This window comes from Gigantopelta aegis, chromosome 1, assembly GCF_016097555.1.
Source record: "Gigantopelta aegis isolate Gae_Host chromosome 1, Gae_host_genome, whole genome shotgun sequence".
In the NCBI taxonomy this organism is placed as follows: Eukaryota; Metazoa; Mollusca; class Gastropoda; order Neomphalida; family Peltospiridae; genus Gigantopelta; species Gigantopelta aegis.
The window spans coordinates 30,480,988-30,505,435 of NC_054699.1; the positions used below are offsets into that span (position 1 = coordinate 30,480,988).

Here is a 24,448-nt window from a genome sequence, read left to right on the forward strand (position 1 = left end):
TGTAACAGGTTTCCTCTCTAAGACTAAATGTCAAAATGACCCAATGTTTGACATCCAATAGTCAATTTTATAAATCAATGTGCTTTTTTTTGTATTCTAATTATTGCCGAGTCATTGGGTTTTTTCCCATCCCAGCCAGTGCCTCGTGACTGGTATAATGAAGGCCCTGATATGTGCTGTCCTGTTTGTGGGAAGGTGCATATAAAAGATCTTTTGAGACTAATAAACTAATTTGTTCCGAAGATTATGTGTTAGAATTACCAGATGTTTGACATCCAGTAGCCAATGATTCATTAATCAATGTGTACTAGAGGTGGTGTTAAACAAAACAGGCTTTTTAACTTTCTTTTTTTGTTCTAAATTCTGATAAACAAACAAAACACATCCTGACAAATAAAACAAAACAAATATCTTGGCTAGAGAGTTCCGAATCTCTCTTAGAACTACGATATCGTAAAACTGTTGTAGGCTATGACAGCACTACAGCACACATCATAGAGATGTCATAGCCTACAATGTCTTTTCTATGTTGTAGCGCTAAGATAGCTTCGAAAATATGTGACTATGGGATAAATACCTTTTCGTAAATATGCCTCTGTGTGTTGGGGCAGGGCGAGACGTAGCCCAGTGGTAAAGCGTTCACTTGATGTGCGGTCAGTCTGGGATCGATCCCCATTGATGGGCCCATTGGGCTATTTCTCGCTCCAGCCAGTGCACCACGACTGGTATATCAAAGACCGTGGTATGTGCTACCCTGTCTGAGTGATGGTGAATATAAAAGATCCCTTGCTGCTAATCGAAAAGAGTAGCCCATGAAGTGGCGACAACAGGTTTCCTCAGTCAATATCTGTGTGGTCCTTAACCACATGTCTGATGCCATATAACCGTAAATAAAATGTGTTGAGTGCGTCGTTAAATAAACCTCTTTTTTTTCTTCCTTTCTTTCACAGGACTGGGTTCTCAGATGCGACCTCCAATGGGAATGGGACCTCCTGGGCCACCCCTCCCTCCAGGGCCGCCTGGTCCCCCCGGGTTTGGGCCACGCATGGGCCACCCAATGTCTATGCCACCCAGGCCACCCCCACCACCACACGACGATGAACCCCTAGCTAAGAAGACGAAGACCGAAGAAAATCTCATGCCAGAGGAAATTTTCCTGAAGAGAAACAAGGTATGAATGCAGGGCTGTACAAATTGGAAATTTCGGGAACCCATAAAAGACGCATACCCTAGTTTTAACCCATAAAAAAAATGAACACTAAGTTTAGTTAATCTACAAACATGTAACACATTTGGATAAAGTTACAATTGAGCGAAACATGAGTCCGTGACTTTGAAATGGTGAAATACCCTCTAAAAATAGACTAAAACTGACTCCATAACTCTTACTTCTCAGACGCATATGTGTTTTTAAAAAATAGAGAAATGAATTTTGTGATATTAAAAACACCATGATGACCAAACACACTTCGAATGTACGGAAATTCATAATCTAAACCATAAAATTTAAGTAAAGTATGATTTCAGTTATCAAAAACGGCTATAATAGTAAAATAGTAAAAAAAAATATGCCTTAGTGTTTAAAAACTAGGTTATGTCTCTTTAAAGGTACAGATCCTAGTTTCAGCCCGTAAAAATGGACACTTAAGTTTGGTTAATCTACAAACCTGCAACACATTTGTATAAAGTTAAAAATAAAGTTAAAGAAGAGTCTGTCATTAAAACAGTGAAATATCCTTAAAAATAGACCAGGCCTAGTGCTTATAAAACTTTTAGAGTCTAGACTCGAGTCTCTAATAGAGTCTGAGACAGTAATGTCATGACAACGCCATACAAATTGTATGCGCGTGACGTCATTCGAGATTGAGTCTGGACTCTAAAGTTTTATAAGCACGGGCCCTGAGCTCGTCTCCTTAACAGACATTTCTCAAATGCGTGTGTGTGTGTGTGTTTTTAAATATACTCTTCAAAAAAAAGTAGGGGAACCTGAAATATTAATTTTAATATCAACTATTAGACCAAACATACGTTTTGACCACAGACATCCTAGTAAAGAATGTTCAGATCTGTTTATCAACACACTGAAACACATTCCATAGTTTGCACGTGCATCACGCAGTTGCCCCATACACGTGTGTGGGGTGTCATCCTCGATTTTGACAATTTCCAGGAAGGTCCATTAATCACTGTGGAACATTATTTCTGTCAATGTTTTTCATTCAGTTGATCATACAGTTGTTATTGTATTGTTTTTAGTCATTTTTATTGTTTGAATTTGCAATTTACTGATAAAAAACTGTCAACTTTCAAATTTCACTTCTGACCCCAATCGTCCTTCAAGATCTTTGGTGGTCATAAAACCTACTGTAATATTGAACTACCAGTTGTAATGTTTGTCTAATTAATTCACTATTATCATATAACCATTCCCTACTGCTAATACACCTTACAATTTTGGCAATTGTAAATTCTAGAGTTCTCCTACTTTTTTTGAAGAGTATATATGAAAAATGCATTTTGTGGTATCAGAAACACCAGGATGATCAGAAACACTTCAGATGTACGGAAATGGATAATCTAAACAATAAAATCTCAGTAATGTATGATTCCAATTATTAAAAGCGGTTTTAATAGTTTAAGAATGTGCGATAGTGTTTAAAAACTGGGGTCTGTCCCTTTAATGGCAATACGGTTATAAAAGATCATTCACTCGGGTCTAGCTTTGGGTGAAAAAGAAATTTCACCAAGTTACCAATTTACTATTTATTTTTAATTGCAGAATCCCAGTTATTTTCCAACAAATTATCAATCATTACATTAAATTATTTTTCGCCAAATTAAATTAAATTATGTCAGTTGGTTTTTAAAATTTGCAATTGTGTGAATTCAGTGAGCTGCATAGCTAACCCTGCTCCCTACTGAGATGGGATTTAGCTCAGTCGGTTGAGTGCTGAGGTCACAGGATCGAACCACCTCGGTGGATCCATTCAGCTGATTGGGGTTTTTTCTTGTTCCAACCAGTGCACCACAACTGGTCAGAGGCCGATTGTGTGTGTTTTTCTCCCTGCTTGCTACTAATGGAAAAATGTAGCGGGTTTCCTCTCTAAGACATTTATCAAATGTTTGACATCCAATAGCTGACAATTAATTAATGTGCTCTAGTGGTGTCGTTAAACAAAAAAACATTTTGCTCCCTGCTTTTTGGTAGTAGATTTGATCTCTTTCTGTAGAGCTTGTTTCAAAATAACCTTATAATTGGATAAGAAAAAACGACACATTTCAAACTATATCGTGAAATTGTGTATAACAGTTTTACTTTTATTTCAGGGTCCAGTGCGGTTCAAGGTGATGGTGCCCCATGTCACCGACAAGCCAGAATGGAAACTCAACGGACAGAAATTGGACTTTACTTTACCACTCACAGACACGGTAAGTACATTTCCAATTACAGACACCGGTAGTAGTTTTTGCCTCCTCACTGAAAATAGGACAGGGTACTCGACTTGGGACAGTTGGGGATCAGTATATTTGTTTAAAGGTGAGGGAAGGATTTCTTGGCATAAGAATAGTGAACTCTGCTAAGTTTGTAATATTTTTGTCAAATACATTTTGAAAATTCTGTCATTGTTTTGCTCGCTCTCTCTCTCTCTCTCTCTCTCTCTCTCTCTCTCTCTCTCTCTCTCTCTCTCTCTCACTCACTAAGTCTCTCTCTGTTTAGTTCACTCTCACTAAGTCTCTGTGTCTAACTCACTCTCACTAAGTCCCTCTCTCGTTAACTCTCTCTCTCTCTCTCTCTCTCTCTCTTTCACTCTCTCTCTCACTAACTCTTTCTCTCCCTCCCTCTCTCGCTCTCTCAAAAATGATTATCAAATGAAACAGTATATCCATATTGGTACTTAATTTATCCTTTTTCTTTAAAATTTTGAAATAAAATATCTAAAGAGACATAAAATAAATAAGTGGTGTATTAATTTTTCTTGCAGGTATCTGTGATCAAGGCTAAGCTCCACGAATCCATCGGAATGCCGGCTGGAAAACAGAAACTGCAGTACGAGGTGGGTTCAAAATTCACATTATGTTAAAATGTAGTACAGTGTTTTATAATTCAGGCAAAATGACATATAACCAAATCTGATGGACAGTTAACAAGTAGGTGTGAAAAAAAAGTGTCTTTGAACCAGCTGTTGCCGTTAGCTAGTTAGCTAGACAGTTTTGTCTGTCTTGTCTGTCCTACAGATGGGTTTTTTTTTTTTACCTTTTTGTCATAATGTATAGCTTTTGCAAGTAGCGTTTGACTTTCATGGCCATTTTTTACCATTGTTTCAGGGCCTTTTCATCAAAGATTCAAATTCCTTGGCATTCTACAATTTTATCAATGGATCAACTGTACACCTCCAGATGAAGGAGAGAGGAGGAAGGAAGAAATAAACACAGACTATAAAACCACGACCGTTTTAGAAAAGCAAATTCGACAATTTTGACAATTGTCTTTGAATAGAGTGTATTTTGTGCATTCTGTTTTCATTGTTTTTGTAACCATGTTGTCGAAACCTTTTTGCTTCTTCAATACTGCCATCGTATCTCTGGGGCATAGCCAGAGAGGAAAAAACGCCAAGGCAAACCCCGACCTGTAAAATAAATATCAGTTTTATGGGAAAAATAAAATAAATCTGGGGAAATTCCAGATGAGGCAAGCACCTCGTCTGCCTCATGCTGGCTACGCCATTGTATCTACTAAAGATGGAATTGGGTGGAATTTCATCATCAATCATCAGCTATCATCCATATACACCATCTGATCATCGTCAAATAACACGGTTGCAATATATGAAGAGGATTTGAATTATTAGCACTATACACCTGTTGTCATGTTTACCAGACATTTGGCAAATTTGACCGTAATTGATATATCTGGTTGTTAGTTTTTAAATTACGCATCAAAATAAACTAAGAATCCAGTGGATTTCACACATTTCATAACTTAGACTGTAGGAATAATTAGTTTAAAAGTTTCCATGACAGTAGTTTATGAATTGCATAATTGATCATCACCTCATTAGAACTGAACTAATAAATTTTTTATTGTAATTTTATTAATTTGTCGGAACATCACCAATTTTAAATCTCTGCATGCTGTCAGCAGAAAAATAATATCTTGCCAATAATGAACGCTAAGTCGGGGTTGGTCCATCTAGTTTATAACTGGTAAAACATGGAAGACTTGTCTCTTTTTTCTTTTTTTGCATTCGTCTTTCACTGTAATGCAACTTGTTCATCTATTAATGTGCACCAATGGATAAGGAAATAAAAAGTCAATTAGTTTGTATATATGACGCATGTGTTTGTTCTTTATTTAAAATAGAATCACATTGGTTTTGAATAGCTTGTGTATAATTATGCCCGTCTGTTCTATCTTAAAAATAGAACCACGTTGGTTTTCATTAGCTTGTATATAATTATGGCTGTCTGTTCTTATACTGAACGACATAAAAAAAGCAAATATTAATTTAGTTTTCTGTAATTTATCACTGTTTGAATCCCAATAGTTTTTTGTGTTTATTAAAATTACCAGTGACTTGTTAGGCCCATTTTGACAATCTATCGAATTATTTTATTATGAAAAAAAAAAGTTAATTTTTTGTTGGTCAGTATACTTAACTAGAACCACATTCATTCTCACTGGGTGGTCCCAGCCAGTGCTCCACAACTGGTGTAACAAAAAGTAAAGTTTGTTTTATTTAACGACGCCACTAGAGCACATTGATTTTTTATCTTATCGGCTATTGGACGTCAAACATATGGTCATTCTGACGCTGTTTTTAGAGGAAACCCGCTGTCACCACATAGGCTACTCTTTTTACGACAGGCAGCAAGGGATCTTTTATTTGCGCTTCCCACAGGCAGGATAGCACAAACCATGGCCTTTGTTGAACCAGTTATGGATCACTGGTCGGTGCAAGTGGTTTACACCTACCCATTGAGCGTTGCGGAGCACTCACTCGGGGTTTGGTGTAACAAAGGCCGTGGTATGTACTATCTGTCTAGGATGGTGCATATAAAAGATCCCTTGCTGCTAATTGAAAAGAGTAGCACAAGAAGTGGCGACAGTGGGTTTCCTCTCAGTATGGTTAAGGACCACACATATTGAGAGGAAACCCGCTGTCACCACTTCATGGGCTACTTTTTCAATTAGCAGCAAGGGATCTTTTATATGCACCATCCCACAGACAGGACAGAACATACCACAGCCTTCGTTACACTAGTTGTGGAGCACCAACAGAGATGGATCGCATATAAGGTGAGCGCTGTACTATCCTGCTTCATTACCCCACCCCCATCCCAACCCCACAGTAGGATTCAGGATTATATTTTACAGAAATATATTTAGTTAAGTTGAGGTTTAATGCAGTCTAGTCCAATGCAAATTTTAATTAGCTAAATAAAATATAGGAAAATTAAGGTTATTTATTAATTGGTCAATGAAGTGAAACCGGTCTAAATAGGAGCATGCTGGGGACCTAACATCCGATTTAGAGGATCACTTTGTAGAATTTTAAAAATTGGGCTGGTTTCGACAGGATTTCACTTTGTTCAGCGTTTATGTTTAGACAGGTTTTACTATACTTTATTTACATAGGAGGGGCGGGGTGTAGTCCAGTGGTAAAGCACCTGCTTGATGCGCAGTCAAGCCATTTCTCGTTCCAGCCAGTGCACCACAACTGGTATATCAAAGGCTGTGGTATGTGCTATCCTGTATGTGATGGTGCATATAAAAGATCCCTTGCTGTTAATGAAAAACGTAGTGGGTTTCCTCTCCGACTATATGTCAAAATTACCAAATGTTTAACATCCAATAGCCGATGATTAATAAATCAATGTGCTCTAGTGGAAACTTTATTTATTTACATATGATAACTCAATTAGTACAAAGCTTATTTTCCCACACGGCCTTCTCTTCTCTACTCTGCTTTGGAAAAATACCATACTACCACTGGACAGAAAATTTAATGGAAGAGTAGAATCTGAATAAATAAAACCAAAACCAAAGATCACCCAAATATTTTATTTTCCAAAATGTGCAATCTCCCTCATGGAAATAGGAATACATTTACATACTATGTACAAGCAAGTTAATACAGCAAAAAAACAATAACAAACATCAATTTTATAAGAATATAATATGATATATCCCACAGTGAAAACACATACAAGGCCAATCGTATATATTTAAAAAAAAAAAAAAAAATCTGTTTTATTACGTCAGACATGGCACGTGCCTACCACCAACAAAGTAATCCAAATATACATATATTAACTATGTCCATTTGCTGGTATGAAACAGCAACCAAGTTTTCTCTCCAGATAATACTGATAACTTGGTGCCAGTATGTACACATGTGAACCTATCTAATCAGATCATATACAATTAACAGATAACTGTTAAAATTTGGTATTATTCTGCTTTTCCCCCCGATTCTTGATAAACTAACATTGAACTGGGTAGTATGTTGTAATGGTTTAAATAAAACTAAAGCTGGTAAATTGTTTTTACTGCCATCCTAAATAGCATCAGCACGTTCGCCCAATATAGATGCAGACACAGTCAAGAGTCAATTACGACTCAATAAAGTGTGGCCTCCTAACACAGTTTGCTGCTTAATACAGGTGGCTACTTAAAACAGGTCAGTTTATACTATAACAATTGATTTGGGGGATTAAATGTGTGGTCTCCTAACACACTTTGCTGCTTAATACAGGTGGCTACTTAAAACAGGTCAGTTTATACTATAACAATTGATTTGGGGGATTAAATATGTGGTCTCCTAACACAGGTTGCTGCTTAATACAGGTGGCTACTTAAAACAGGTCAGTTTATACTATAACAATTGATTTGGGGGATTAAATGTGTAGTCTCCTAACACAGTTTGCTGCTTAATACAGGTGGCTACTTAAAACAGGTCAGTTTATACTATAACAATTGATTTGGGGGATTAAATATGTGGTCTCCTAACACAGGTTGCTGCTTAATACAGGTGGCTACTTAAAACAGGTCAGTTTATACTATAACAATTGATTTGGGGGATTAAATGTGTAGTCTCCTAACACAGTTTGCTGCTTAATACAGGTGGCTACTTAAAACAGGTCAGTTTATACTATAACAATTGATTTGGGGGATTAAATGTGTGGTCTCCTAACACAGGTTGCTGCTTGGCTGCTTAAGCAGGTTTGGCAGTATTTATGTCATGGGTTTTAAAAAGGGGCTATAGGGATTTTACCTTTTTTCTTAAAACTATTCATTTAATTAATCTTGAAATTTAATTAAAAGAAGAAAAACCGACACATACAAATGCAGCACATATGCCGACAAGTCTCAAGTACAGATTCACAGCTTTGTCATTTTGATTCGACTACACAAGCTAATAACACCGTTTCAGTAGCATAATAAATTACTTTAACGTTTCCTCAATACTTACACTGATTTGGAGCAAATGTTGCATAGAATCACACAACTAAAACTTGTGAAAGAAATAGTTTTTCTTGACAGTACTTCCATACATGCACACATATTTTGCTCAGCACATGTCAAACACTTGCCAAAATATACCAGACATGGCATCTTTGGCACACTCGCCAAAATATACCAGACATGGCAGCTTTGCCACACTCGCCAGACCCAGACAGACCCACACTCGCCAAAATTACCACACATGGGGCCTATCCTTGTTTGGGCAGACATGGCCTCTTTGCCACACTCGCTAAAATATTTTTTTTTTCAACACATCGTTTATGGAATAACTTTAACAATTCTTCTTTCTGTCTACACATAATACATAGAAATGATCCTCCAAAACATGATACAGGACAATGAACAAACAAAACACTGACAAGAACTTTGTTTTGTTTTTTGGGCAATACACCAGTTAAAAAAAAATAAAAAAAAATAAACCTGAAAAAACCCCATCAAATTATTTTTACCAGAGAAAGATGGACTACAAATAACAGTCTGTTATTTAAAGAACACACTTACTGTATTAATATACTCACACTTCACATTATTTCTCAATAAAACAAGAACCATGTGCAGGTGTACTGTTCGTATTAACCCACTTCAACAAATCCAACGGCACACAAAGATGTTTCATCGTTTGAAGAAATTGGCATGGTTGTCATTCACTTAGCTTAAGATATCAAAACTGTTAAGTAATTAATATTTTCTGCATATCACATGCAGTGTGTAAAATTGATTGAAAATGTAGAACAGAAATATGGATTGCCAACTAGGTTTCTGAAAACTTTTGGGTTTAAAGTTGGTGAATTAGGGTTCAAGCATGTAAGCTCACAAATCATTTACCTTTTTATGAAACGGTTATTTTTCAAAGAGACAAACTAGAGGATTGTCATAGTCAATCAATTGTAATTCAGTGAATCCATGCATTGTCACTAGCATGACTTCACCATCAGAGATGATCAAACTTACATGAATATGTTCATTAGGAATTTTTAAAGTAAAAAAACAGTAAAAACTTGAAGGACAAAAAAAAAGAGAGGGATTTTTGGTTTTGATATTTATTCATGTTTGTTTTAAACCAATGATGTGATACCAATTAAAAAATAAAAACTGGAATCATCTTTATAAAGCTGAAATCTCTACACATGCTCGTTTTTCAGGGGGGTTTTTAAGTATATATTCCAGAGGCGCACGACTCGACACCCCTATAAACTTCGCTCGCCAGTCCAGTCCAACCCCACCCCACCTCCAAAAGCTAAAATTTCAGTACAAATGCCAGCTATACTATACATCATGATAATCACAGTTTATTTCTTCAGCATATATCGGATCAAATATATATGAAAATACTCTCTTTTTTTCATGCTTATATCATCAAAGTTCAAGCACACATACACCTGGACAGTAGCTTATCATTATTTGTTAGCAGTTAGTGGGAGAGAAGTCAAGTGTAGCCGCCTTACACCTCCCAAACTGAGCCGTTAAAACTCACTCTGGGTGGTAACCAGTACTGGGGTGTGAACCCAGTACCTACCAGTCTTGAAGCCAATTGCTTAACCACTCCACCACCGAGGCTGGAGCGGTCTTCATATTAATATTGATAAGATCACCTGTAATAGTTACACAAACAATTCCTTCACATATGCTACGGGAAATAGGCTTGGCCACATTTTAGCATATGCAAATTAAGTAAACTTTTTCAATGGCCAATTTGGTTACTGACAGTGCAAGCCATGGCCGATGCCGATGTCACTCCCTAGTACAGATATGGTTCATTACCCCATGAAAGTCCTATAAAAAGCAACAAGGAGTAGACTGGCTATGACATTAAAATATCTAACAAAAATAATAAAGAAAATAAGTCCCAATAGAAATAATTTTCCCAGTTATCAATCCCTTTAAAACCTACAACAATTACATTGAAAATAAAAAACCCACTGAGCATGACAAGTATACTAATAGATAACCTGGCTCCTGCCTACAAAGTCTTTGTCTATTTTCAAAAGTTGAAATTAAATCGGTGACATCATGGTAGATTACACAGTGTTATCACGACTTTAGTCTGGATTGTTCAAATTACATGGTGTTATCACGACTTTAGTCTGGATTGTTCAAATTACACAGTGCTGTCATGACTTTAGTCTGGACTGTTCAAATTACATGGGTGTTATGATGACTTTAGTCTGGATTGTTCAAATTACATGGTATTATCACGACTTTAGTCTGGATTGTTCAAATTACATGGTGTTATCATGACTTTAGTCTGGATTGTTCAAATTACATGGTGTTATGACGACTTTAGTCTGGATTGTTCAAATTACATGGTGTTATCATGACTTTAGTCTGGATTGTTCAAAATATATGGTGTTATGACGACTTTAGTCTGGATTGTTCAAATTACATGGTGTTATGACGACTTTAGTCTGGATTGTTCAAATTACATGGTGTTATCATGACTTTAGTCTGGATTGTTCAAATTACATGGTGTTATCACGACTTTAGTCTGGACTGTTCAAGTTACATGGTGTTATGATGACTTTAGTCTAGATTGTTCAAATTACATGGTGTTGTCACGACTTTGGTCTGGACTGTTCAAATTACATGGTGTTATCACGACTTTTAGTCTGGATTGTTCAAATTACACAGTGTTGTCATGACTTTAGTCTAGATTGTTCAAATTACATGGTGTTATCACGACTTTTAGTCTGGATTGTTCAAATTACACAGTGTTGTCACGACTTTAGTCTGGACTATTCAAATTACACAGTGTTGTCATGACTTTAGTCTGAATTCCATGTCTGAACATCATGCTTTGACTTTCAGTTTTACAGACAGAGAGTTAAAAGTCTCAAGATGTTATTAAAGAATCAAGTCTAAAGACTTTAAAAAAGATTTACAAGCAAGGGGCCAGTAGTAGTACACTATAAAGAACAGAAATATTAAATAAATAAAGGGTTTTTTAAAATCCTCGGGCCTAATATTCCAGATGAACATTTTCTCCCACACATGTATGCATTAAATACGGTATGATGATTCCCAACGTCGCCCAGACACCCGCACATAAAGCGGACATTCTGACCACAGTTCTACAAGTAGGATATGGAGAATACACAGAGTTGTCCTATAACAGGAGAGTTGATTAATCCACCTTCACGACGCTATAGATCTTCGACACAAACCAGAAACACGAGAAGAAACCGATTGTTCCTGAAAAACAAATCATTTGATTACCATTAACTGGCCATTAACTGCTTAATTTAGACTAGATAGTATCAATAAACATATGGTTATTATCAGGACTATATTAAAAAACATTAAAAATGGGCAAGTTAAAGCTTTTTCATGACCAAATGTTTGAAGTGTAGTAAAAAATTAATAGTACTTACCATAGGCCGGTAAAAAGAAAAAAAAAAGAAAAAGGACATAGAGTTAACTCATTTTGTTAATTTGTGCAACCCAACACATCTTTCAGTACTTTGTTCATCAAACAGCATATGTTACCAAAAAAACTCTTTCCTATTTCTAACATTTCACTGAAAAAAAACACCCAGGAAAACCCAACAAAATCACAGCCTTAAAAAGTTTAGATGGGCCATTTTTAACCAATTGGTCTAGTTAGAGCAATGTTTTGTCAGGTTGGCCTGAGGAAAGTGACCCACCTGTTAACAAGAACAACATAAAGACGATGATGAACGTGTAACCGAAGTAGAGAATGATGTTGATCGCTCCCGTCATTTCTAGCCTTGTCACAAAGTAGTGTATGCAGTAGTAGAAGACGTAGACGGCAGTGAAACCACTCGTCAGAAACGAGCGCCACCACCATTGGTAGTCCTGTAAAAACAAGCACAAAAAAACCCCACAATTTAGTTTTGAGATATATAAATAATAACCAGGAGAATTAATTACATTTGTTAATTTTTGTTATTGTCACTCCAATCATGGTGTGAATGAACCAGTGGAATATCAATGAGCCATTGGTTATAATTATAGTTTAAATAGACTTCTTTCTCATTCCACTGCGCATGTGCCCGTTGCGGAGTTACTCGAGGGCGCAAACTGCGAGATCTCGCCAAAATAGACCTATCTGCAAATTGGGGGCAAAAGCAATGGGAGGCCACGACCATTGTTCAATTATTAACTGTTCCAATCGCATCTGTCCGGGAAATTCGTTATCCTTCCATCGATATCCAGCCAATGGATATCGGAAACGTTTGTGGGTAATCGTTTCACGTAGAAAACGATTTTAATGTTACTGCAAGTACGAGAGTTTGTTCGGCACATTTTGTATGAGGGAAGCCAGTGAACACATAAGGGACCAAAACCTTACCAGTTCTGTACAGGACATTCCTACACAGGGCGGTCTAGTATACTTAGATATGGTGGAAAACACAGTAACAGTAAAGAAAATAAATATATATTTTGTATATAAAGAAAATATATGTATATTTCGGATTATATATTATATGTTACAGTTAATCTGTATAATCAGGTAATATGTATATTACCTGATTTTTTCAGCTAATATGTATATTACCTGTTTCACTCAGGTAATATGTATATATATATATATATATATATATATATATATATGAACTTTTAATGTTATTATTACTCAGTATGTTTCAAATTTAATTATAAGTATTGTCTGTTATTTCTTTTACGTTCATCTAGGTATGAAAAAATTAATAATCCACAAACTTATGTGAGAACGGCTTCGCCGATTCACACAGTTTACAGATGATTTGTTTTGTTCATTTAAGGATTGTCTGTTGTTTCTTTTACGTTCATCGGCAAAGCCGTTCTCACATAAGTCTGCGGATGATTTGTTTTGTTCATACCCAGATGAACGTAAAAGAAATAACACACAATACTTATAATTAAATTTGAATGATACATGCTAATAATAACACTAAAACATCATACTTTATTTTGAATTATTTTTTATCCATAAACAATAACGCTCATTAAGACATCTTGCCCATATAAAATGACGTCATCACATATGACGTTCATCGAAAAATGAACAAACTCCCGTTGCTATGTCTGGACCAATCGGATGATGTTACGTTGTAATGAATGTAGCAGAAATTTAATTATACCCCGATGAACGTAAAAGAAATAACAGAAACTCCTTAAATAATAATAATAATAATAATAATATATAAATATATACTGAGTGATGACGGCTCTGTACAGGACGTTCCTACACAGGTCCGTCTAGTATTTTATATACTTAGATATGGTGGAAAACACATTGACATTAAAAAATATATATATATTTGGTATAATACTCAATGCGTTCGTGTTGACACTGTATAAAAACGTGTGGATGGGTAAACAGAACGGCACCTACCTACAACCCCCCCCCCCCACCTCAAATCTCCCCTTTTTAAATTCCCACTTTATGAATATACTTATAACAGAATAAAATCTCTTTTTTTTTACTTTTCCCAATTAGATACACTAAGAAAAATGCAACAAAACACATTCTGATATATATATGTGTGTGTGTGTGTGTGTGTGTGTGTGTGTGTATATGTAATGTATGTATATATATATATATATATATATGTGTGTGTGTGTGTGTGTGTGTGTGTGTGTGTATAGATATAGATATATATACTACTTAAAAGAATTTAAGGGTCAAACATTTATAACCAAATAAGTTTCAGAGTGTATTAGATTGATGATGTAAACTACACTAATTTTTTTATTTATTGTTCCATATTTACAAAAAAACAAATAAACGTCACTGTATACAAGAAAGTCACATGACATGCTGTCAAAGTTGAAGGTTGTCAAACATGGATTTTACACATTAGAACATTCGTTTAATAGTGTGTGAATCCACCCCTGGCGCGAATACAATCGACACATCGTTGCCTCATGCTGTTGATCAGACGTCTGAAGAACTCTTGGGGAATGGCCTGCCACTCTGCCATAAGAAGTTGACCCAGATCATGAAGGTTGGCCAGAGGGGCATGGTTATCACAAACTCTCCTGCATAATTCGTCCCAGGTGTTCTCTATTGGGGCCAAGTCAGGCGAATATGCTGGCCAATCCATCCTGGCGATACCTTGTTGTCTAAGAAAGTCCGTCGCCAATCTGCTGAAGGCCTGGGAGAACCAACGGCCGGATAATCTCATTCAGATAGCGGATTCCATTCAGACTGCCATCCACCACATAGAGGGGGGTCCTTTGGTGGATAGAGATGCCGCCCCACACCATGACATTGCCACCACCGAACCGGTGACGTTGTCTAACGTTAACGTCAGCGAAGCGCTCCCCAGGACGTCTGTAGACACGAACCCGACCGTCGTTGAACTGGAGACTAAACCAGGACTCATCAGTGATAATATTTGAATTAAAATCCTATTTTAGGTCCCTAAATTTAACAGCGACACTACAAATAATTAGCGCTAGTGATTTTGGTTCAAATGTGCAATTTACATATGAATCAATTATTTATATATATGCATACGCGGGTACAATGTAGGCTCATACCTATTATTACCTACATCATTGAAACGGGAATGGACTCATGTGTGGGAGTGGATGCATTTGCACGTGTACAATAGGAAGGATGTCGAAAATCACAACTTTTTTTGTATCGAACTAAATGAATGCCCCCTTAAAAAAAATTATTTGGGCAATTTCATAAGCATCTCACTTGTAATGGTCACTGCAAACTCTACATCTAACAGATATCAGATCGTTATCGACTGCGACTTCAAAATCGCTACTAAATGGCCATTTTTAAAAAGTTTTCAAAGAAACGGATTCAGACTATTTCTTCTTTAGAGCAGATGCCATGATGTCAATATTACAATTTTTGGTCGGGTTTGATTTGTGTGCGGTGTCGAACTCTGATTCGGGTTTACTCGAACACTGAGAAGTTTGGCGAACACTAAAATCCGAATCGGGTGTCGTGATTGTGTTGAAAACTATCTCCAGTAGTTTTATATGAGAAACATTATTATTTGTATAATATATATATTCATGTATATATATATATATATATATTACATATAGATAAATATTTTTAATTTTTTTAATCGACATAATAATCATGGAAAACGAAATTTCGGTTCCGTGGTTTTGCCGACACACTACCGGTAACGATCGTTACCGTGAAATCAGATGGCCTGGGGTGTCAAAGACAAAAAAAAAAATTACCTAAAGCAATATGGAACAGTGACTAGTGATCTTGACCCATATTCACAAAATATCGTAAGCCTAGTTTTACACGTAAACGTAAATCTACGACTGAAGAGCTATTCACGAAACAACGAAAACGTAAGTTACGTGTAAAGTTGGACATAAATATAAGAGTGCCTCAGGTTGCAACTAACGCTGCACGTAAGTTGTGTACATATAATAAATCAAGCACGATCGCCGTTATTTACTATTATTTACGGAAACTAGCAGCATTTCCAATAAATGAAGCAGTTTGCTATGGCGAACGCCCACGGATTGAACATATTTTTGTTCGTGATCAAACGGATGTTTTCGACTTGGCCAATTTCTCCTGAGTTATCTTTTCCTTTTTAAGAAATGTCCTCAAGTTCGTACCAAAACGCGGATCCCCACCAATACCAAAATGCCATGGTTCACTGTTCGCAATGTTATTGTTAGCAGACGACAAACAAAATTGCGTTTTGCGCATTTATTATTTACCCGGTGGCCATCGTTTCTAATGTGTTTTTATTAATTACTCCAGTGAGAATGTTAAATCGCAGATTTACGTCCAACTAAGTTACGTTTATATTTACGACCATCTTTGAGAATAAGGAGCTTCTTGCACGTAAACGTAAATCTACGGCACACGTAAGTGCTAGTCGTAGACGTAAATTTACACTTTTTTGTGAATATGGGTCCTTACCTCCGCACACAGGTGAAAATAGCAGAGAACAATGGTGGCCTCAGAACAAGTAACCACCAAGATGATGAACACGAGAATCAGGAATCCAAACATGTAGTACACCTGGTGAGACCTGCAAAAAAAAACAAAAGGGAAGAGATTAGTTTATCTAACAAAAACACATCCAAGTATTATTGGAATCATGGATTTCATGCAGAACTTTAGCAGTTTAGATTACATCATTTAATGCTTGAGGAAAGGCTACAATATATAAAATATTTGCTCAATTACATCAAAAAATTAAAAATAACTTCTACGTAACAAAACACTGAATGTGTAATAAAACAAATCATATAAAATACAAGAATTCTGCAGAATTAATTGTCTTGTCTACGATAAACGTTTTGGTGCACTATGATGAACATCCATAAGTGCAACTATACACAAAGCCGCAGGGGTTTCCCCAGGGCAGTCAGGCATAGCGGATGAACATCTATAGGTGCAACTATACACAAAGCCACAGGGGTTTTCCCAGGGCCGTCAGGCATAGCGGATGAACATCCATAGGTGCAACTATACACAAAGCCGCAGGGGTTTCCCCAGGGCCGTAAGGCGTAGCGGCCCAACACGCCTTGGTCCGTAAAGTAAGCACTTTGACGGCATTAAAGCGCCTTAAATCAATTGCTGCTACGCCTTGATTTGAAGTGCTTTAGAAAAACAATTATCACAAGTACGAGCGTGGCAGTCGACTACCTCTTGCAAATAACTTGTGTACCAGTATATCAAACACACCTAATCACTATGACAGGTAAAACACTTCCTAAATACCTAAAAAAGGGGCCAGTTGTCTGCTCACAATTGGTTTTTGGTGATTTTATCACATCTACTGGGACCGCTAGTCCGTCAGGAAGGTGCTTACGCGTAACAGGATTCCCGTGTCGAGCAATTAAGCTTCAAGGCCGATCAAAGAAGATGCCCATTGACAGAATCAACTGTACCATTTAACAGAATAAATGATAGGTGAAGCACGTTTTAAAAGTACAGTTAAGATGGCAATCAATCATTTCTATCCTAACACCCCCATTTTCAAAACACATACTGAAAACATCTAGGGTTCGCGCTGTCGGTAGCTAAATTAGCTATTAGCTAATTAAAAATTATTTTTACAAAAAATGCCTAATAAAATTTGCAAGAGGCTAAAATTTTAGCTAAGCCATTTTCTATCTTCTGATGTGAACAAACGGTTACATAATCTATCGACACCTCAAACATAATAATAATACCAAATATTCAATTAGCATAATAGCGATCCCTTGACCGGTAATGAGAAACGGTGTATCCAGAATACAGCGTAGGCCTTATGATGTTTGCTTATTTTAATAATCACGGTTATTAATTTTAATGGCATGCATTTGACATGTGATGGTGATTCAATGTCTGGAAGATCTGTAACTTGTTATTTTAACTTTGTAAAGTCTTTGAACCAAAGTAATAAAAACAAACTGACAATGAATGTCAATTTGAATACACATGCCAGTTCAGGGCCGAAAGACATGTAGGCTATCCCAAGGGCCGACTTCAGCCAGACCGAGTGAAAACAAACGTTTGCTACACTGGCTTGTGCGCTTCACGGTAAACCAAATGGACACGACGGACACAAATCAAATAGTTTGTGAACGTTAGGAAGAACGTTCGTTAATTGGCTGAACCGAGGAGAGCTCTCAGCGAGAATATACGTCATGTTTCAGAGTCAGCTGACACCCACGTGTCAAGACACATCGTTGAGGACATTAAACAATACAATTACACAGAAGTAAATCTTGATGTAAATTTGTAGAAAAACAATAGTTGTTTACATCAATGAATACCTAACTGCAGTTTCGTTTATTTCCTTTGTCTTTGTTAAAGGAAGGGACAATCAAGGCATTTCACCTGGTATGCATATTCAACGATATATAATGCACATTATTGCTTAATATCAACAAGTATAATCGTATAGTTAATAAATAAAATGGTTAAATGTGACGACTATTATATATAATGGGCAGAGCCATTTTGTATCATCGCAGTGAATACACCCTCTGGCGAGCTGGTGGTTACGTAATACCTAACGTCACATCAGGAATTAGTCTTTGAACTGAAGAAACAAAACATACGTGGGTTTTGCGGATGCATCACAATATTCTGTAATAATAGTCATCCCAGTAAGCCAGCAACAATTATATATTATTTTTAATACAAAATAAACCACCAAGTACTGAAATAATAATCAGAGTGTTTTCTTAGTTAATTGGTCTTTTCTTTCCGTGGACTGTACCTGTGGTTCCTGATTGGCAGGTGTATATTTAGACGGTCCCCAGACACTGTGTCTAGACACGCTAAAAAGACGTGCCTCTTTTATTAAGATCACAGGGTACTGTGTGTTAACCGCACAGACACCCCTCTAATCATAATCGATCAGCCGTCCTGCTTTATTAGTGTAAGTAATTTTGTAAAACCCTTGATTAAGTAGACTTTCCCATCTAAAATCACAAAACTGACCAATTACGTAGTCCCAAAGAAAAGAAAATTATCACTTGGGTATCGTGAGTGGTAGTTTTTGCTCGAACGTAGCATACCAATAGGCCTAACAATATGCATTTTTTTCTTTGGATTTTTTAAAAAAGAAAAATACTATAACTCCATTTCGTTCTATTCATGCAAATTGAAATATTTTTAGTTAAATAGTTTATTATACTATCAAGTCATTTATGTTGTTCTACAAGTCAGGTTGATGAAAGCGAAGCGCCTTGTCGTAAATTAGAGCGTTTGTTTACACTGTGCATAGAGCAGATGGACGGAGCTGACGTCACTTCGCCCCAAGCTATACAATGTACCACCGGACGTCACAAAAACAAAACAATATGGCTGCCCCCAGTTAGCAGGAATAATCATGTTTTTTTATTTGTTAAAGTGTCAGTATGTGTTGGTGGTCCGGGTATGCATCTTTCCAACACTGTCACATAAATCTCGTTTGAGTTTACTCTACCTTTAATTTTGTACCTATGGTCGAGAGCACGCGGGAAATGAACATGAAGTATTTATACAAATTGCACTGACTTTGTTTACCATAATCATATTTGTTAGATAATGTTAGATATATATTTGTAAGACCATGAGGTGACATTTAATAAGTTAGCTGGATTTTAAAAAGAACGTAAATGTTAATTTTATTAACGCTTTTTTTTTTTTTTTTTTTTTTTTTTTTATAAATGGAATAATCTGTGACGTCAGCATTCTTAGCCTAGCTATTTTACAAGCAGAAATCACAACAAGCATTTAACATGACGCTGAAATCAACAGCAACAACATGGCACAAATTATGAAATTGTTGGGGGTGGGGAATTGATGGGTTACTTTAAAAAAAAGAAAAAAAAGAAGAAGAAAGAAACATGATTAGCTGGACTGAAGGCAAACACGTAATTGTTTTCAACCCACTAACCTACTTATTTTGGCTTGATTTGTGTTATAATGATGCTAAAAATTTAAGTGCCTTTAAAAAATCCTGGGGAAAAGCCTGAGTTGTAATGACCTAGGACTTACAGTTTCTGAGAAACTAATCTAAATGCAAAAATATTTAATGCAAAACTTGATGTTGACACCATCGGGAAAGTAATAGGTGCCAAAAGCAGAATTGTCACAGACCATCGATTAGTTAAAATCATCAGCTATTAGATGTCAAACATTTGAAAATTCTGGCACTTTTCCATTAGCAGAAAGTAATGATTTATACGCACTTTCCCCACAAACAGAACAGCACATACCACGGCCTTTAATACACCAGTTTTGGAGCACTCATTGAGCTGGTTCGATCCTACTACCCAAGCACCAAAGACGAGCACTCTACCAACTGAGCTAAATCCCACCCAACCCCAATCATTAACTGGTACCATGGCTATTAAAGTTTGTTTTGTTTAACGACACCACTAGAGCACATTGATATATTAATCATCGGATATTGAATGTCAAATATTTGGTTATTTTGATAGTCTTAGAGGAAACCTGCTACATTTTTCCATTAGTAGCAAAGGATCTTTTATATGCACCATCCCACAGACAGGATAGCACATACCATGCAGTTTGATGTACCAGTCATGGTGCACTGGCTGGAATGAGAAATAGCCCAATGGGCCCACCAACGGGGATCGATACCAAACTGACAGCACATCAAACTAGCACTTTACCACTGGGTTACGTCCCGGCCCCCTACAGCTATTAAACCAACGTACCAGATACTGTTGAGGATGAAGAAGAGCTGGATAAATATACAGCCGAATGGCAGGATGCTGCCCATGACGATTCCAGGCAGTGTTTACGTCCCCCACCCTTACGCCTATTAAACCAACGTACCAGATACTGTTGAGGATGAAGAAGAGCTGGAGAAATATACAGCCGAATGGCAGGATGCCGCCCATGATGATTCCAGGCAGTGTTTACGTCCCGCCCCCCTACGGCTATTAAACCAACGTACCAGATACTGTTGAGGATGAAGAAGAGCTGGATAAATATACAGCCGAATGGCAGGATGCTGCCCATGACAATTCCAGGCAGTGTTTACGTCCCGCCCCCCTACGGCTATTAAACCAACGTACCAGATACTGTTGAGGATGAAGAAGAGCTGGAGAAATATACAGCCGAATGGCAGGATGCTGCCCATGACGATTCCAGGCAGTCTTTACGTCCCCCACCCCTACGGTTATTAAACCAACGTACCAGATACTGTTGAGGATGAAGAAGAGCTGGATAAATATACAGCCGAATGGCAGGATGCTGCCCATGACGATTCCAGGCAGTGTTTACGTCCCGCCCCCATACGGCTATTAAACCAACGTACCAGATACTGTTGAGGATGAAGAAGAGCTGGATAAATATACAGTCGAATGGCAGGATGCTGCCCATGACGATTCCAGGCAGTATTTACGTCCCGCCCCCCCTACGGTTATTAAACCAACGTACAGATACTTTTGAGGATGAAGAAGAGCTGGAGAAATATACAGCCGAATGGCAGGATGCTGCCCATGACGATTCCAGGCAGTGTTTACGTCCCCCACCCCTACGGTTATTAAACCAACGTACCAGATACTGTTGAGGATGAAGAAGAGCTGGAGAAATATACAGCCGAATGGCAGGATGCTGCCCATGACGATTCCAGGCAGTGTTTACGTCCCGCCCCCCCTACGGTTATTAAACCAACGTACCAGATACTTTTGAGGATGAAGAAGAGCTGGAGAAATATACAGCCGAATGGCAGGATGCTGCCCATGACGATTCCAGGCAGTGTTTACGTCCCCCACCCCTACGGTTATTAAACCAACGTACCAGATACTGTTGAGGATGAAGAAGAGCTGGATAAATATACAGCCGAATGGCAGGATGCTGCCCATGACGTTTCCAGGCAGTGTTTACGTCCCGCCCCCCCTACGGTTATTAAACCAACGTACCAGATACTGTTGAGGATGAAGAAGAGCTGGAGAAATATACAGCCGAATGGCAGGATGCTGCCCATGACGATTCCAGGCAGTGTTTACGTCCCCCACCCCTACGGTTATTAAACCAACGTACCAGATACTGTTGAGGATGAAGAAGAGCTGGAGAAATATACAGCCGAATGGCAGGATGCTGCCCATGACGATTCCAGGCAGTGTTTACGTCCCCCACCCCTACGGTTATTAAACCAACGTACCAGATACTGTTGAGGATGAAGAAGAGCTGGAGAAATATACAGCCGAATGGCAGGATGCCGCCCATGACGATTCCAGGCAGTGTTTACGTCCCGCCCCCCTACGGCTATTAAACCAACATACCAGATACTGTTGAGGATGAAGAAGAGCTGGAGAAATATACAGCCGAATGGCAGGATGCCGCCCATGACGATTCCAGGCAGTGTTTACGTCCCGCCCCCCTACGGCTATTAAACCAACGTACCAGATACTGTTGAGGATGAAGAAGAGCTGGAGAAATATACAGCCGAATGGCAGGATGCCGCCCATGACGATTCCAGGCAGTGTTTACGTCCCGCCCCCCTACGGCTATTAAACCAACGTACCAGATACTGTTGAGGATGAAGAAGAGCTGGAGAAATATACAGCCGAATGGCAGGATGCCGCCCATGACGATTCCAGGCAGCGGTTTTCTCCAGAATGTCTGTTTGGGGATGTGACGTGGAATCTGATTAGTACGCACAGGATACTTGATAGGCTACAAAACAAAAATAGACATTAGAATTAAAAATCTCTGCTTTACAAATAATTAAGAATAACATTAGATATAATTCCTCGTTGTACCTCCCATTTGGAAAATCTGCAATTTATCACGTAAATTTGTCGTGCAAATTAACTATTTCAACCTTCCTCCCCTACATGCAAATTCATCACATAGCAACGAACACATAGCAGAATGATGTCCTTAACTTCATTAAGTCATTCTATTTATTTCCACAGAGATTACATGGCATGTGTTTTGCAAGATTCAATATATACAGTAAATCATTAAGTCATTCTATTTATTTCCACAGAGATTACATGGCATGTGTTTTGCAAGATTCAATATATACAGTAAATCATTAAGTCATTCTATTTATTTCCACAGAGATTACATGGCATGTGTTTTGCAAGATTCAATATATACAGTAAATCATTAAGTCATTCTATTTATTTCCACAGAGATTACATGGCATGTGTTTTGCAAGATTCAATATATACAGTAAATCATTAAGTCATTCTATTTATTTCCACAGAGATTACATGGCATGTGTTTTGCAAGATTCAATATATACAGTAAACAATGCATTTGGTTTTTTTTTAACCACATTTTTTGTTGTTGCCTGTATGACATCACTTTGATGACATCACAGGAAATTCATGTATGAATCACTACAGAATGCATCCATATAAGAAAACAGGTAAGCATCTAGACATGGATTCAAGCATATCAATTTTAACCATTCAGAATTTTCTTTTCCTGCATAATGCATATTTGTCATACATATGCAATTCTAGATTTGTATGTTAAATGGGAGCATAAAAAAAAACAAAAAACCTATTAAACGTACTCTTTTCTTAAATCCAAAATATGCGCCAACGAACGTCAGTGGTACAGAAATACCTAACCACAAGGCTAACAAGGTAATTATGGTGGGGAACGGGATGGCTGCGCTGCTTCCTTCAATCCACAGCATGAGATTCAGAAGAAAGAATATCGAAAAGATCACACTGAAAAAAACAAAAAAACAAACAAGGAAACTAAGTCTGATAACAAAAAACCCACATGTATGTGAATCCCCGAATGTACTCTTACGAATAAAACTGAAGCCAGTATAATATCAACAGACATCAACTTTAAACTTTCATGGTTGCTAATTAATTTATATTCAGTTTTGGTTCAGGACAGGTGTACCCTAAAACATTTTTGGTTTGGTTTTATTATTGTTGCATTTTTTCTATTACCAAAGAAATTATTGTTATTATTATCATATATAGAATACTAAACAAGTTTTCCTGTCATAGCATTTTTATGAAATGAAGGAAGGAAATGTTTTATTTAACAACACACTCAACACATTTTATTTATGGTTATATGGCGTCAGACATATGGTTACGGTCCACACAGATATTGAGGAAGGAAACCCGTTGTCGCTACGTCATGGGCTACTCTTTTCGATTAGCAGCAAGGGATCTTTTATATGCACAATCCCATAGACAGGATAGCACATACTACAGCCTTTGATGTACCAGTCGTGGTGCACTGGCTGGAGCAAGAAATAGCCCAATGGGCCCACTGACAGGAATCAATCCCAAACCGACCACGCATCAAGCGAGTGCTTTATTACTGGGCTATGTCCCACCCCTTTTATGAAATAAGTGAACAGTTTTGGTATCTTGATGACCGAAGGCAAGTCTCAAATATTAACACTTATCACAAGTTTCATAAAAATGGTATGCCAGGCAAGCTAGTTTAATATTTTATTTATTACAAACCAACTGCAGACAAGCCACAATGCAGAAGTAAGCAGATGTCGAATCCTACTACACATTATTTTT

The 24,448-nt window shown here is 37.4% G+C and overlaps 2 protein-coding genes across 2 annotated transcripts in view; one reads left to right on the forward strand and one right to left on the reverse strand.

Moving 5' to 3' along the window:
* Positions 1–5,333, forward strand: part of LOC121373516 (splicing factor 3A subunit 1-like) — a 29,085-nt gene extending 23,752 nt beyond the window's left edge. Inside the window, exons 16-19 of the mRNA XM_041500190.1 lie at positions 951–1,171; positions 3,328–3,429; positions 3,984–4,055; positions 4,327–5,333. Coding sequence (XP_041356124.1) covers positions 951–1,171; positions 3,328–3,429; positions 3,984–4,055; positions 4,327–4,428 — 497 coding nt within the window. The 3' untranslated portion in view covers positions 4,429–5,333. The remainder of the gene's footprint in view (positions 1–950; positions 1,172–3,327; positions 3,430–3,983; positions 4,056–4,326) is intronic.
* Positions 5,334–8,767: 3,434 nt separating this feature from the next.
* Positions 8,768–24,448, reverse strand: part of LOC121373525 (transmembrane 9 superfamily member 2-like) — a 42,638-nt gene continuing 26,957 nt past the window's right edge. Inside the window, exons 15-19 of the mRNA XM_041500201.1 lie at positions 23,461–23,620; positions 22,456–22,607; positions 16,392–16,503; positions 12,169–12,340; positions 8,768–11,716 (exon numbers count right to left, since the gene is read on the reverse strand). Of these exons, the coding sequence (XP_041356135.1) occupies positions 11,649–11,716; positions 12,169–12,340; positions 16,392–16,503; positions 22,456–22,607; positions 23,461–23,620 (664 nt within the window). The 3' untranslated portion in view covers positions 8,768–11,648. The remainder of the gene's footprint in view (positions 11,717–12,168; positions 12,341–16,391; positions 16,504–22,455; positions 22,608–23,460; positions 23,621–24,448) is intronic.